This window comes from Mustela nivalis (assembly GCF_964662115.1).
Source record: "Mustela nivalis genome assembly, chromosome: 17".
Classification (NCBI taxonomy): Eukaryota; Metazoa; Chordata; class Mammalia; order Carnivora; family Mustelidae; genus Mustela; species Mustela nivalis.
Genome location: NC_139036.1, coordinates 25,239,790 through 25,255,592, shown reverse-complemented (window position 1 = coordinate 25,255,592; position 15,803 = coordinate 25,239,790). Strand labels below are relative to the sequence as shown.

The 15,803-nt window shown below is 44.2% G+C and overlaps 2 protein-coding genes across 5 annotated transcripts in view; one reads left to right on the top strand and one right to left on the bottom strand.

Annotated features, from left to right (window-relative positions):
- Nucleotides 1-14,039: 14,039 nt before the first annotated feature.
- On the bottom strand, nt 14,040-15,504 carry ZNF830 (zinc finger protein 830). Its single transcript, XM_082708383.1, has one exon. The coding sequence runs from the start codon at nt 15,459-15,461 to the stop codon at nt 14,352-14,354; it is 1,110 nt and encodes a 369-aa protein (XP_082564509.1). The 5' UTR covers nt 15,462-15,504; the 3' UTR covers nt 14,040-14,351.
- Nucleotides 15,505-15,550: 46 nt separating this feature from the next.
- The window catches only part of CCT6B (chaperonin containing TCP1 subunit 6B), a 28,737-nt gene continuing 28,484 nt past the window's right edge, over nt 15,551-15,803 (top strand). For all 4 annotated transcript variants that reach the window (XR_014304888.1, XM_082707346.1, XM_082707345.1 and 1 more), the window contains exon 1: nt 15,551-15,775. Coding sequence is in view for 3 of the 4 variants with exons in the window: in XM_082707346.1 (XP_082563472.1) it covers nt 15,639-15,775 (137 nt within the window). In the remaining variant the exon portion in view is untranslated. The remainder of the gene's footprint in view (nt 15,776-15,803) is intronic.

Sequence of the window (15,803 nt, the reverse complement as noted above, 5' to 3'; positions counted from 1 at the left end):
TAACTTACTGTGGCAATCATTTCATTATATATGTAAGTCAAACCTTCATGCTGTGTAGGCCTTAAACTTATGTAAGTGATTTATGTCAATTCTATCTCAATAAAGGTGGGGGGAAAAAAGTTTCTTGTAGTGAGCTATGTGAGAGATGAAAGTGGCCATGCTCAGTTAGTTGGGATGGAGAGCAAGAGGCTTTTTTTTTTTTTTTTTTTTTTAGATTTTTATTTATTTGACAGACAGAGATCACAAGAGGCAGGCAGAGAGAGAGGAGGAAGCAGGCTCCCGGGTGAGCAGAGAGCCCGATGCGGGGCTGGATCCCAGGACCGTGGGATCGTGACCTGAGCTAAAGGCAGAGCTTTAACCCAGTGAGCCACCCAGTTGCCCAAGAAAGAGGCATTTTTTTTTTTTTAAGATTTTATTTATTTATTTGACAGAGAGATCACAAGTAGGCAGAGAGGCAGGCGGGGGTGGGGAAGCAGGCAGAGGGAGAGGAGGAAGCAGGCTCCCCACCGAGCAGAGAGCCCGATGCAGGGCTTGATGCCAGGATCCTGAGATCGTGACCTGAGCTGAAGGCAGAGGCTTAACCCACTGAGCCACCCAGGCGCACCGAGAAAGAGGCATTTTTAAAAAGTAATAAATATTTGGATTTTAAATTATCTTGTAAATAAAGTGCTGATTTACCTAAGGATAAAATGAGAATGACTTGAGTGAGCAGGTAGAAATTGGTGCCATCAACTGAAATACAAAGTGAGAGGGGAGGAGCAAGTATTTGGGGTAAAAGAATGAGTTGTGTTTGGATATATCAAGGTTGGTTGGTTGAGGACAACCACAATCCCACTGTTTGGAGTGGGTCAAAGTCTCTAATGTGCTGCAAAATGGACAAGGTCCCTGGAGGCTCAAGTCCTACCTGGCAGTTGGGTAATACTGAGTCATTCTTCTCTCTGTCAGTGCATTTACTACATTGTTTTGAGAATCCCCTTGACTCTACCTTTTCCCATAACCCTGTGCTGTCAGATGCTGACATGGCTAGCCATGTGTGGCTGTCAAGGTCCTGAAATGTGGCTAGTCGAAATGCGGATGTACTGTATGTGCAGAATGCACACTGATTTCAGAGGTGTGTTACCAAACAAAAAAAGACTGCAAGATATCAATAGTATATTTATGTTGACTCACCTATTAAATATTTTAGATACATTGGGCTGAATAAAAATATATTATTAAAATTAACTTCAACTGTTTTACCTTTTTAAAAAATATAGTGCCTAGAAGATGTAAAACTGCATATTTAGCTCACATGACCTTCTTCTATCCGACAACACTGCACTGGACTTCACATATTTGTGGAGGGTGACATCTGAGCCATATGCATCGCTTTATCCTCAATGTCCAGTGTCTTACTGGGCACTTAGTAGGCACTAGCAAACATTTATAAATAAACCCATGAGTGAATGGAATGACTGAGACTGAAAGTGATCAGCTCCCTCAGAAGGATGTTTATTACATCTTATCTCTGACCGTGTTTGATGTTAATGTGCAAAAAGACTCAGGCTCTTAATGTTTGTTTGCTTGATTATAGCTCCAAGGAACCCTGAATCTCTCTCTCTCTTTTCTTTTTTTTTTTTTTTAAATTTTTATTTTTTATAAACTCTCTCTTTTCTTAAAGATTTTATTTATTTGACAGAGATCACAAGTAGGCAGAGAGGCAGGCAGAGAGAGAGGGTGGGGGAAGCAGTCTCCCCGCCGAGCAGAGAGCCTGACACAGGACCCAATCCCAGGACCCTGAAATCATGACCTGAGCCCAAGGCAGAGGCTTTACCCACTGGGCCACCCAGGCGCCTGGAACCCTGAATCTCTTGATTCACCCACCACCCCCACTTCCCTGACACCCCCTCTGCAGCCCCCTGCTGTAAAATGGAGCTAGGTGTGAAAGTTGACAGCATTTCTTTAAAGAAGTGGGAGCTGCTGCCAAGGAGAATGGAGTAATGTGCACTGGACATAGCATGGCTTTGGAACCACACACAGGTTTGAATGATGTCCTACTACTGCCTGTGTAACCTACTTCTATTTTCTTAACTTCTCTGGGTTTGAGTTGTCCTGCTGAAATGGGGATAAAAATACCTTTTAGGATTGGGTGCGACAGTTAAATGATATGATTAATATTAACTTGCGAACTTTTTGGCACTTGGCGGTGTTTCAGTAAATGTGTATTTCCCTCTACACCCCCAGCCTGGATACATTCATACCACTGCAGGGTTGAATCAATCAGGTAAGTATTGAATGCCTCCTCTGTGAGAGGTACTATTCCAGGAAGTGGAATAGCAGTGAAACAAAACAGACAAATCTCTCCTCAGGGAGTTCAGAGGTTAGTGTGTGAGACAGATAATAAATAGTAAGATGCATAGTATGTACTCTGATGAGTACTATGGAGAAAAAGAAAGCAGAGGAGAATAGGAGGTGCCAGGTACAATGGGAAGCTAGTGGATTGTACTGAGCAGAGAAATAACATGATCTGACTTAGGTTTTAATGGGATTGCTGTCAGTCTGGGTGCTATGTAGAGTCTGGGAGGTGAGTCAGTTGGCTTCTGACTTCGCATAGGGGAAAATGGGAGCAGCTTGGTGGTAACTGAAAGAGTAACCAAGTATTCACGTAAATATTTGTAAGTGCGTTTTTCCAGGGAGCATTTCCCCCAGGCACTTTTATTGACGTTTTTAAAAAGATTTTATTTATTTGAGAGAGAGAGGGTGAGCAGGGTGAGGGGTAGAGGGAGAGAGAGAGAATCCCAAGCAGACTCCGTGCTGAGTGTGAAGCCCAATGGGAGCGTGGATGTCACTGGGCCAGATCCCAGGACCCTGAGATCATGACCAGAGCCAAAATCAAGAGTCAGACACTCAACTGACTGAGCCACCCAGGTGCCCCTCGCTTTTATTGAAGTTTTAAAGCAATTCCATGTTCCAAACCAAGGATCGCCTTGGTGACAAATAAGCAGGATATCTCTTACATACTCCTAGTTATTCAAAGTCCAAGATTAACTCCTTCCCTCTGACCTTGATGCTGAATCCTCCAGGGCTCTGATTCTGTTTGTGAGCCTCTCAGAGCTTCTGCCTCCCCCTGTTAAGACTGTAGCATCCCTTGGGGCGCCTGGGTGGCTCAGTGGGTTAAACCTCTGCCTTCAACTCAGGTTATGATCTCAGGGTCCTGGGATGGAGCCCCAAATCAGGCTCTCTGCTCAGCGGGGAGTCTGCTTCTCCCTCTCTCTCTGTCTGCCTCTCTGCTTACTTATGATCTCTCTCTCTGCCAAATAAATAAAATCTTTAAAAAAAAAAAAAAAAGACTGTAGCGTCCCTGACTTCCAGTCTAAGCTCATTAGGATTCAGGGAAATGGGTGGATGCTGTTCATTTTTTTATGCTACTCACTATGGAACCTTGGCAGCCACAGGCAGGATTAGGGAAAAGACGTCACACCTTCCTAGAGACGGCGTGGGGCACTCGTGAGGTTAGTTTGCACTCAGTGGATTCCCTTTTTAATAAGCTCTGGTCTATGAATCACATAAATCTCAGCACTGAGAGCCAATTTTACGGTATGGTTTGCTTAATAGTCACACAATTAAAATAAGTTGTAAAAAACGGTGATGGTGTTTGCCAGGATAAATATTTAAAAGGGAACAGCTGTAGGAAGATGTAATAATTCAAATCAGCTCATGGCTCTTTATTTTCAATAAAGGCTGTGGAGGTTGGTTCTTAACCAGTGGGGTTTCTTGGCCTCTCCTTGGAATACCTTTGTGCTCTAGCTGCCAGAGTGAAGGAGGACAGAGAGGAGAGGAGTCAAGTGTGCATCTGGGAATAGCCAATCCATGACACAGAAACTGGGACCGGGTTTAGGACCCTTAACCCAAGGGTTGAGGTCACAGATAGTAAGGGAGACTCAAAGTTGTTACCATCTTCCCTCAATTACTAGATTGGGTTTTCTTTTTTCTTTCTTTTTAAGATTTTATTTATTTTGACAGAGATCACAAGTAGGCAGAGAGGTAGACAGAGAGAGAGAGAGGAGGAAGCAGGCTCCCGCTGAGCAGAGAGCCCAAAGTGGGGCTCCATCCCAGGATCCTGAGATCATGACCTGAGCCGAAGGTAGAGGCTTTAACCCACTGAGCTGATGAGGGAGCAGGAGACTGGCTGAGGACAAAGCACAAGCTGACACCTGCCTCCTCCTGGGTGGAATATGTGTGACATTCTTCCAGGAAACTTCCAACTATCTTAATGTTAATAAAGCTTTTCTAGAGGAAGAAACAACCTTAGCTTGATAATAGCAAGGCCTCCAGTATCCTGAGAGTCTTCTTTACCATATGAAAGTCCTTTTGGACACCTCCCTTATTCCTTACCTCCCCCAGCTCCCAAGTATAGAATGAGCCACCCCTCAAACCCCTGGGCAGCAGCTCTCTGCACAAGGGTCCTGTCCCAATGATTTAATAAAACCACCATTTTGCACCAAAGGTGTCTCAAGAATTCTTTCTCGGTCATCAGCTCCAGATCTCACCCCACCCAACCCCACCTACATCGCAAAACAATCTCAGGCAGAGGTTGAAGATCAATTTGAATGCTTCCTTTCTCTCTTGTACCCTATATGCCATTTCCTTTATACCAGGAGAGCTCCTATCCCACTTCACTCCTTCTCTAGGAGCTTCTGTCCATGCCTTCTTACAGAACCTTCTCGACCATGCAGCTCCCTGTGCTCTCCCTCTCCTGCCTTCAGCTTGTCTTGGTCTTGGTGATAGTAAAGGAAAAAAACTCCATTGTTTCTATATATATATATATATATATATATATATATTTCCATCTATATATATAGACCGCGCTCTCTGAAAACTAAACTTCTGACACCAGGCGTGTGGGTTTTCTACATAAGGCAATGAAAGGGTTTCGGTTAAGGGTGTGGTCCCACCAGACTGCCCCTTTGCCCCCACTTCAGATGCCAACCCCACGTCCAGAGTGTCACCTGAGCTGCTTTCTGTCCAGCTCTAAATTAGGGCTTCCCAAGCCCCCCTCTGTGGGCTTGAGAAACGTGGTAAAGCAGCTCACAGAACTCAGAACAGTTTAGTGACTGGATTACCTGTTAAGTGAGAAAAGGATGGAACTCAGGATATGTGGGAAAGGGTGATGAGCTTCCACGCCCTCTCTGGACACACTACTCTCCCAACACCCCCATACGGTCACCAACCTGCAAGCTCAGCAAACCCCACCCTTTTGGGTTTTATGGAGATAGCCTCACGTATACATAGTTGACTAGATCTTTGGCCATTGGTGATTGAACTCAATCGGTAGCCCCCTTACCCCCTCCCTCCCAGAGGTGGGGGAGGGGATGCTGACCTGAGCCAAGGCAGATGGTTAAAGACTGAGCCACCCAGATGCTCCTGACAGGGAATTGTTTTGAATAACAGATGACACCTTTATCCCTCTCACCTTTCTTAGGAAATTCCAAGGGTTTTAGATCTATGCCAGAAATGGAGACAAAGGCCAAAATATTTATTCCTTATTATAACCCACAATATCGCAGTGATAGAGGTAGAGGGGCCTTAGGGAGTGCCCAGATAGCATAATACCCACAGATGGTAAAACTAAGACTTGGGGAGCAAACCGACTCAATAGATAACATACAGCTGGTGAATGGGAAAAGTAAGGCCATAGACTTGACTCGCTCTCTTTCTGCTGCCTATACCAGTAGTTTAGTGAATAATTGGTTCCCGCTCGATTTCTTATACCACTTACAATACAACCAGCTCATAGTTTTTTTTTTTTTTTTTGAATGTAAGGGTCTTGTCTTCAGTCATTTTATTTAATAGTATTATTGGCCTGTACTAAAAGTATTTGCATGCACTGAATTCATTTAATCCTCTCAGTAATTCTAGAAGGTAAAAACTCTTACTCTCCCTGTAGTGGAGGAAACCAAGGGTGAAGTTTACCTAACATCGTGTAGTTCTAGTTCAAGAGTAGAGGACCACAAGGCCTGGTCTAACTTGTTTCCTGGTTGCAACCTCTGGAACTGAAGTCATTCTTTTTGATCCCACCAGTGACCACTAGAGAGTAAAATTGATTGGTGAAATGGAGGAAGGTAGGGCAGTGTGGGCAGAGTCTGTTAACAAACCTCAGAAAACACTGCTTCCAGCCTACCCAAGGTCTCTGAACAGCACTGGGTTTCCATAATGTTGATCGTAAACTTCCCTGACCTTAATTCTTGGTATCCTGAGGGATGGATGCTCTCCCATTTTCCACATTTCACTATTAAATAACAGAATGGTGGGGCAGGAATCAAGTTCCATCTACTCTCTCTCTCTCTCTTTTTTTTTTTTTAGTTTGACAGACAGAGATCACAAGTAGGCAGAGAGGCAGGCAGAGAAAGGGGGTAAGCAGGCTCCCCACTGAGCAGAGAGCCTGACTCGGGGCTCGATCCCAGGACCCTGAGCCGAAGGCAGAGGCTTAACCCACTGAGCCACCCAGGCGCCCCTAGTTCCATCTAGTCTTAAAGTTAGCCATTGCTGAGTGACCTTGGAGAAGTCATTAGGTGGTTGAGATAACAGTTGTTTTACCTTTGGGTGGGTGTTGAGACTTGAAAACTAACGTGAAGGTTGTGCACAAATGATACTCTCACTATGTGAGTATAAGGTAGTGTTAAATGATAATAATGTGGGTTAACAATGGGGAGTGTGGGATTGGTGCCTGGAGTAAGCTCCTTCACTTCTGCACATCAGTTTCCTTGTTTGCAAAACGAAGGTCTTATGTCACTTGCAGGGTTGTTCTAGGATTAGAGACAGTGTATATCGAACTCTCACACAGTGCCAGACATATGGTAGGAATCCAGTAAATGGTAGCTATTACTAATAATAATAACCTGACAACCTGGCTTGGTTGACCCTCTCTTATAACCACATTTGGCAGAAGAGCAAGCAAACAACACCCCCACACAATGAAAACAGTGATAACCACCGTCAACCACCCAATCAGAGTGGTCCCCTGAACTCCCCTAAGAGTGACCGCTGGCTCCCAAGTGCCTACGAAGCTGCCCAAATGCTGTTAGCGAAATGGAGGTACAGCCAGATGGAACTCTCTTCCTCCTCTGAGAGACTGGGAGTGATTTCTGTGAAGGATGGCTGAATGCAGTCTCACTCTAAAATAGCTTTGACTGCCAAGTGACAGGAGGAGAGAGCCAAATGAAATGGTGGTGGCAGAGAAAGAGGATGGAGGGCTGAGAGCAGCTGGGAAGCAATGTGTCCTCGCTGACTGTTTGATCTTACTCGACCACTGAATCACTTTCTTCCCCCTTCCCTCCACTTCAGAGGCCTCTAGGCGGTCAGGACTGCCCTCGCACTCTCGCTGACATATGGATATCTCTATTGCTTGTTTGGTGCCATGAGGACTTCTCATTAGCTGCTAAATGCCAAGGTGGTCTGTTACACCCCAGAGGCTGTTGTGGATACCTCCTTGCGCTGCTGCTCTCAGAACAGGTGAGAGCCTCATGTGCTGGAGAAGGGAGACACAAGGGAGGAAAAGATTTCTCAGCCCCCTGATCCACTGAGTTGACTTTTGTTCTGGCTCTAACTTCCATGAGTTGACTTGGCCTTTTAAGTTTTCTCTTCCTTCCTTCCTTCCTTCCTTCCTTCCTTCCTTCCTTCCTTCCTTCCTTTCTTTTTCTAAAGATTTTATTTATTTATCAGAGAGACAGAGGGGGAGAGAGCGAGCACAGGCAGACAGAATGGCAGGCAGAGGCAGAGGGAGAAGCAGGCTCCCTGCTGAGCAAGGAGCCCGATGCAGGACTCGATCCCAGGACGCTGGGTCCATAACCTGAGCCGAAGGCAGCTGCTTAACCAACTGAGCCACCCAGGCGTCCCTCTTTTTTTTTTTTTTTTTTTTTAATTTATTTGACAGAGAGAGATCACAAGTAGGCAGAGAGGCAGGCAGAGAGAGAGGAGGAAGCAGGCTCCCCACTGAGCAGAGAGCCCGATGCGGGACTCGATCCCAGGACCCTGAGATCATGACCCGAGCCGAAGGCAGCGGCCCAACCCACTGAGCCACCCAGGCGTCCCTCTTTTTTTTTTTTTTTTAAAGATTTTATTTATTCATTTGACAGACAGAGATCACAAGTAGGCAGAGAGGCAGGCAGAGAGAGAGAGGGAGCAAGCAGGCTCCCTGCTGAGCAGGGAGCCCAATGTGGGGCTCAGTCCCAGGACCCTGGGATCATGACCTGAGCCGAAGGCAGAGGCTTTAACCCACTAAGCCACCCAGGTGCCCCAAACAAAAACAATCTTGACTTGTCATGCCTCTTGGGAATTAAAAAGACTTGGCCATGAAATCCCACTACTGAATGGCGACAACTGATTTCAACATAGTGCAGTTATGCTCTCCTGCCTTTTCCATTCTCTTTAGGGGGATTCAGGGTCAGTCATTAGCTCACAAATAGTAAACATTTGAATCACCAAATGCTGAGCACCATGTGAGCTTAATAAGGGCCTGGATTTTTTTTCCCCCAAGTGTGATGGAAGCATGTGATGAAGGGTTTTCAGTGACAGTGACTTGACCTACATTTTCAAAAGATCACTCTACTTGTTGATAATGGATTGTGGCTAAGGTGTGTGTGAGGGGTGGCCAGGACTGGAGACAGAAAGGAGCAGAGAGGTTCTGGGCGTATTTTGAGGGGGAGATGCCAGGACTTGGCTAATGCATTAGATTTGGGGGAATAAAGGGGAATGAAGGAAGACTCTCAGAAGGGTCAAGGGTAGAGATGTAATTTGAGAATCATCAGTATATAGGTGATATTTAAACCCATAGGAATGGATGAGCTCACTGAGGGAGGAACTGTAGATAGGAAATAGAATGCAGGAAAAAAAAAAAAACAAAGGAAAAAAGAAAATAGAATGCAGAATTTTGGGATTATTTTTTCCCTGTTCAAATTTAAAGCTTCTCAAGCAATTCCTTATATTATACAGGCTACTAGACGCTAAGAATTAAAAAGCAATCTAAAATGATCTATCTAGTCACCATTCCTACCCATATACTTACTCAAATCCCCCTACACAAACATCTAGCCAAGTAGTGCACCATTAACAGGAAACATATCATTTCAAATGACCATGATCATTAGAAAGTGGCTTTTCAGGGTGCCTAGGTGCCTCATTTGTTAGGCATCTGCCTTCAGCTCAGGTCGTGATCCCAGCATCCTCGCATGGAGCCCCGTGTTGGGCTCCCTGCTCAGTAGGAAGCCTGCTTCTTCCTCTTCCTCTCCCCCACTAATATTCCCTGTCTCTCTCTGTGTTATATAAATTAATTTTTAAAAAAGTAGCTCCTCTTCCTATTAAAATTTTAGGTAAGTATCTATACTTCTAGAAAAGGACAGTGTTGAGAGTGAAGGGGGCAGGGCACTATTCATAATTACACCAAGACAAATGGGACTTATGCTGGCCAAATCTTATAAGTAAAAGCAACAGTACTTTAGACTATCTGTCTCCAGAGTCAACTGGGTGACTTTAAAAATGTTTAAAAGGTGGGCGCCTGGGTGACTCAGTGGGTTGAAGCCTCTGCCTTTGGCTCAGGTCATGATCCCAGGGTCCTGTGATTGAGCCCCACATCGGGCACTCTGCTCGGCGGGGAGCCTGCTTCCCCCCTCTCTCACTCTCTGCCTGCCTCTCTGCCTACTTTTGATCTCTGTCAAATAAACAAATAAAATCTTTAAAAAAAAATATTTAAAAGGTGAGATGCCGTGTCTCAGCAACATTAAAAATTTGGAGTTAAAAGAAACCTCAAGAAAATCACCTGCTCTAATTACCTTAGTTTCAAAGAGGGAATTAAGGGGCATTACATTATTAGACCAAAATAAAGTTAGCATGCGGCAGGGGAAGTCTATCTTACTCAACTTAGACGGGTTTATTGGGATGTAGTCCCATGGGAAGTCCCAATAAACCAGTTGTAAGTTGAAAGTACATCTAACATAACCATCTCACCAAATCATAGCTCAGCCTAGCCTACCTTAAACGTGCTCTAAACACTTGATGTTAGCCTACACTTGGGCAAAAATCTAATCTAATAGATGTGTGGGTACAGAATGGCTGTCAGCGTATCAGTTGTTTAAACTTGTGATCACGTGGCTGACTGGGAGCTATGGGTCATGGCTGGTGCCCAGCATCACGAGAGAATGTCATACAGGCTACCGCTAGCCAAAGAAAAGATTCAAATTCAGAACTTAAGGGGCACCTGGGTAGCTCACTCGTTAAGCTTCTGCCTTCGGCTCAGGTCATGATCCTAGGGTCCTGGGATTGAGCCCCGAGGAGCCTGCTTCTCCCTGCTTGTGTTCCCTCTTTCTGTGTGTGTCTGTCAAATAAAATCTTTAAAAAAAAAAAATTCAGATTTCAAAATTTGATGTACAGTTTCTACCGAATGTGTATTGTGTATCACTTTCCCACCATTGTAAAGTCAAAAAATCTTTAAGTAGAACCACTTTAAGTGGGGGACCATCTATAGTAGACATACTTGTATTACATTTCAGTTTAAAAACCCCTTTTATGGGACGCCTGGGTGGCTCAGTTGGTTAAGCAGCTGCCTTCGGCTCAGGTCATGATCCCAGTGTCCTGGGATCGAGTCCCACGTCGGGCTCCTTGCTCAGCAGGGAGCCTGCTTCTCCCTCTGCCTCTGCCTGCCATTCTGTCTGCCTGTGCTCTCTCTCTCCCCCTCTCTCTGATAAATAAATAAAATCTTAAAAAAAAATTTAAAAAAAAAAAACCCTTTTACACATGTGTCATGTGACCTGAGATTAAAAAAAAAAAGATTTAATTAATTAATTAATTAAAGAGATCACAAGCAGGCAGAGAGAGGGGGGAAGCAGGCTCCCCGATGAGCGGAGAGCCCAGTGTGGGGCTCGATCCCAGGATCATGATCTGAGCCGAAGGCAGAGGCTTTAACCCACTGAGCCACCCAGGCGCCCCATCATTTTTTTTTTTTAAGATTTTATTTATTTGAGAGAGAGTTGAGGGGAGGGTGCGGAGAGCACAGCATAAGAGTGACAGGGAGAAGCAGGTTCCCTGCCAAGCAAGAAGCGCGATGTGGGACTTGATCCCAGGACCCTGGGATTATGATCTGAGCCGAAGGCAGACACTTAACGACTGAGCCCCCCAGGCACCCCCTACATTATCATCACATTATCATCATTTGGTAGTGGGGTGCACTAAGGTTAAGAGATGTGACTTCCCCAAGATCACTAACCATTACAATGTAGAGTGGGAACTTGAACCCATGTCTTCTCTTTTCTCTTGCCAATTTCCCTGTTCTTCCTATTGCTCCATGCTAATCTAGTGACTGTTTATACTAAAGGTTTTAGGTCCAAGTTAATTTTTCTCCTGGAATTTTAATTCCACAGCCTCCTGTTTCCTGGTGTGTAAAAAGCAGTCATTACTTTCTTCATTAAAGGAAATACAAATATGAAATCATTTTCCAAGTTGTAAGCCACTGGGCAAATTTATATTTCAAGGCTAGTTCAGCTTTTTCTTCCCCTCCAGCTAGGGGAGCTACATTAAATTGTAAGTGAATGGGTGAGAGGATTACCTTTCTAGCATTTACAGTAACTCTAATAAATTGTTGGCTAAATGAAGGGGTTCTCTAAAAAGAAAAGAGTGACTGGAAGAAATCCATGGGACTAAGACTTAGAATTTGGGAATGTTGATGGATTCACAGGCTAATGGTGAAAACTATCTGACCCAGCTCAGAGGTATAAAGGAGCTCTCCATTGTGTGGAAGATCAGGATTCACTAACTTCTGTAGCTGTTTACATTAATTTCCTTGATTTTGTTTGGGGCCCCACCATTCATTCTTTGAGATACAGAGCATTGGGAACAGAGCTTTCTGTCCCTCCTAAAAACCCAGTGCTGTTTATACGTATAGTAACATATCTGGCATTCCTTAAACTCTTTGTGTTACAATTAAGGACCCAACAACCTCAAGGGTACTCAATTGTTAAAGTTCCAACTCCTCAGGGCATGGCGTTCAAGACCTTCTACAACAGTTCATAATTTTATCTTTCTAATCATAACTTCCACTTTTGTCAGGAATAAACCTTCTGCTCTAAACTGGTCTTCTCGCTACCTCCTGTGTGTTTTATTTTTCCTCCTGCACAACTTTCTCTTTAAGTCTGCACTGTCCTTTATTGTAAGCCACATATGGCTAGTAATTGAACTGGAGCCAGTCCAAATTGAGATGTGCTATGTGCTATGTCAGATACACCTAGATTCCAGAAATCTAGAACCCCCAATATAAAATGTTTCATTAATGATATTTAAATATTGATTATATATTAAAAAGTGAATATTTTTGATATATTGGATAAAATAAATTACATTAAAACGAATTTCATATTTTTTTACTTTTTCATGTGGCTTCTAGGAAAAGAAAATATACATGTGGCTTGCACTGTATTTTTAAATGGAAAGTTCTTTGCTAGATCATTGGCCTAACCTCTTAAGCCAATGTAAAACAAGGCCTACTACTCAAGCCCACCTTCATATTTTCTCATTCTAAAATAAAGGAATGGATGATAGAAAAATGTGAGTACATGTGGGTTTATACATTTAAGGTAGGTAAATCTGCTACCATACTGAAACTTCTATTACCAGTCAGCTGACAGCTCAAGAAAAGACTTTCTGCCAAAGACCACAAGATAGTCAATGTGCTCAATACGTGTTAGATAACTTCTCTAGGGACCCACATTAAAAACCCCCAAGCCCTTGAATTTCATCTTTATCCCTCCTGTTTTTCTTCTATGTCTAGTCACTAAAATATTGGCCCTTTCTGTGAAAATTTTTCAACTTCATTCCTTTACTCTCAGTCTATAACTAATCAAAGTCTTGCTCACCTTGCTTTTAAAATCAGTTTCCAAGTAGTCTCCCAGCTTATTTCTCCCCATCCACATTCATTTTATAAACTGCAACTAAAATCATCTTCCATAATCTTTTTTGCAAATACAATTTCTTTGCTCTAAAACTTCCACTTTTCCTACACTGCCGACAGAGAATTCCTTCATTTAGCATCCAAGCGAGGCTTTTTCATACCTTCTATCTTGATATTATTCTCCATAAAACCTGGACTTTAGAACAACTAGACTTGGTTTATGTAAAACACTTAGAACCACACCTGTCATGTACTGTAAAAGCTGTATGTTTTAGCTATTATTATTGCTACTGACTTTCATTTGAGTATGCTGTATGCATTTCTACTGCTGGAACATTGTTAATTCCATTTTCATTTGAATACCTCTATCAATAAAGGGAAAAGGAGTGATTTAAACAATCAGTTATAGGAATAAGCTAATTGTTATTCCTTGAGAAAACAACTTATCCTCCCAACAATGGACAGAAATTCTGAACCCTAACTTACTATAAAATGTAATAAAATTTAACACTGGATGAAATCTAAATAAAAGGTAGTATTTCTTTCATGCAAGTTATGGCATACGGTATTTCAAAAAAACAAAGTCTGAAAAAATATAAATGGGTTCTGGATTTAGGGCCACATTGCTCTCCAACTTTGGTGTATATTAGAATAACCTGGGAAGATTTCAAACTAAACAGATGCCTGGGCCCCACTCCAGATTTATTGAAATCTTTAACCTTAGGCCTTGGGCACACAGTTTTTTAAAAGCTCCAAGGTGATTCATATGCATGTTTTCAAATGCTTGGTGGGTGATCTCCATGTGCACCTCATCCGAGAATCATTGGTTTAATCAAGAGAAACATTTGGGAGATCGATCAATCTATACATTCTCCTAGTGCATGTTTTTGAAACAAAGCAGACTACTCAGAGAACTGATTTACCCCGAATGACTTACATGTTTGCGAATAGTATTCATAAAAACAAAACAACCTCCCCTCCCCCACCTTCCTGAAAAACACTCTGGAGTTCATTTAGGGGATTAGAAAAGGGAAAGCCACATGTGTCCCAAATACCACACTTGGTATTCATCCAAAGGCTTGTCTGTTGGCTTGGCTTCTCCTTTTTCATAAATTTCAAAACAGAATTACTTAAGTAAATATATATTTAACTATGTATAATACTTACAGCTTACAGATTTGACAATTCAAAATTATACACTTAAGTAAATGTGTGAAAAAGTTGACATTTTAGTATACAGACCAAAAATTTCAAAAACAACTTTACCTCAAAAATATTTTACACCAATTTTCAAAAGTGCTATCTTCACAGGTTCATTGTCTCTCAACAACCCAGTTACGTTATCAAATCTCGCGGCATGAAGTAACCAGTACCCTATCCAGAGACAGCACTTTTGGTACTGTTGCTGATGGTATGAAAATCCTGGGTCTTTGAAACCCTATAACAAAGCCCCCTTTACCCTCCAATCCTGAGACAACAAATCTTGTAGTTCTCCCTCATCATCGCTGTCAACATTCTCCTCTTCCTTTTTTTGAAGTTCTTTTATAGTCAGAACCTCTTTAAGCTTATTTTTTATTTCATCCTGGCGATTCCGAAGCTTTTCCACCCGACGGTAACATTCTATCTGCTCATCGATTTCCCCAATTTGCCGGTCCAACCGTCCCTCCTCATCCTCTTCAGCAACTATAGCTTCGGAAATAGTATTGACCTGTCTCATGGCCTTTTGAAATTCGTCCCACTCTTTGTCCATCTGATCCTTTGGGGCATCAACCTTTCGTACCCTAGCATCTATCTCAGGGTCGTCAAAAAAGCCTTCCGGTAATGCTTCCGCTGTGTTTTCTCGCCTTTCCACGACTTTTTCATGTATTTCTGCCTTCTCAATTGACCCCGAATGAGGAATTAAAGGGGCCTTGGGAGGATTTGTATCCGAGAAACCGCTTGGCAGCATACTTGTTGCCTCTCTCGAGGAGGAAAGCGAGGGTTCCTTGCCCTGTGAGTCGGGCGGCTGCTTGCTGGTGTCCCCTCTTTTCCCTTCTCCTCCCGCTTCCTCCTCCTCCTCTTCCTCATCTTCATAATCAGGGAGTAAACCGAGTCCCGAGGCCTTACTGAGGGTCGCTCTGGCCGAGTCCTTCCCTGCTCTGTCAGAGTTGGTGGGCAAAGCGGATGTGGAGGGCTGTACCTGAGGCAGCGGGGAGGCCTTGGGTCTTTTGGCATCTTGGCCATCCGCATCCGGCGCCTTCCTCTTGGCTGACGGGGGCACGGCGCTGCAGGACGGACCCTGGGTGGCTTCCTTCGCGCCTTTGAGCTCGGCTACTTTCTCACGGTGCTGCTTTCCCAGGACGTGGGTCTGCCACAGGAGCTCGCTCTTCACCGGGGTGTTACACAGGGCACAGCTCAGCTGCCCCAAACGGTTGTACTTCGCAAATGGAGATTCTATGCGTTTCCGATTGGTGCTCAGACGCTGCTTTTCCTTCATCAAGCGCCGCAGCTCGTCCTGATTCACCACTCGCTTCCCCGCCGGAGTGCGAGCGGAGGCGGAGGACGCCATCTCGGCGTCGGGACCCAAGGCGACTCCGGCTTCCGTGCGGGCGAGGTCTGGTAACGTCATTTCCTGTCTCGGCGAGGATTGGCTGAGGCTCCGGAAGGCGGGCGGCGGCGCCGGGATTTCTCTCGAGATCCGGGCTGAAGTTGTTTTCAGTTGCCGGGCCGCACGCTCGACGCTGCTATGGCTGCGATAAAGGCGGTAAACTGCAAGGCCGAGGTGGCGCGGGCCCAGGCGGCCTTGGCTGTCAATATATGTGCCGCCCGAGGGCTGCAGGATGTGCTGCGTACCAACTTGGGGCCTAAGGGCACCATGAAAATGTGAGATGGCACGGCGGTTGGAACGACG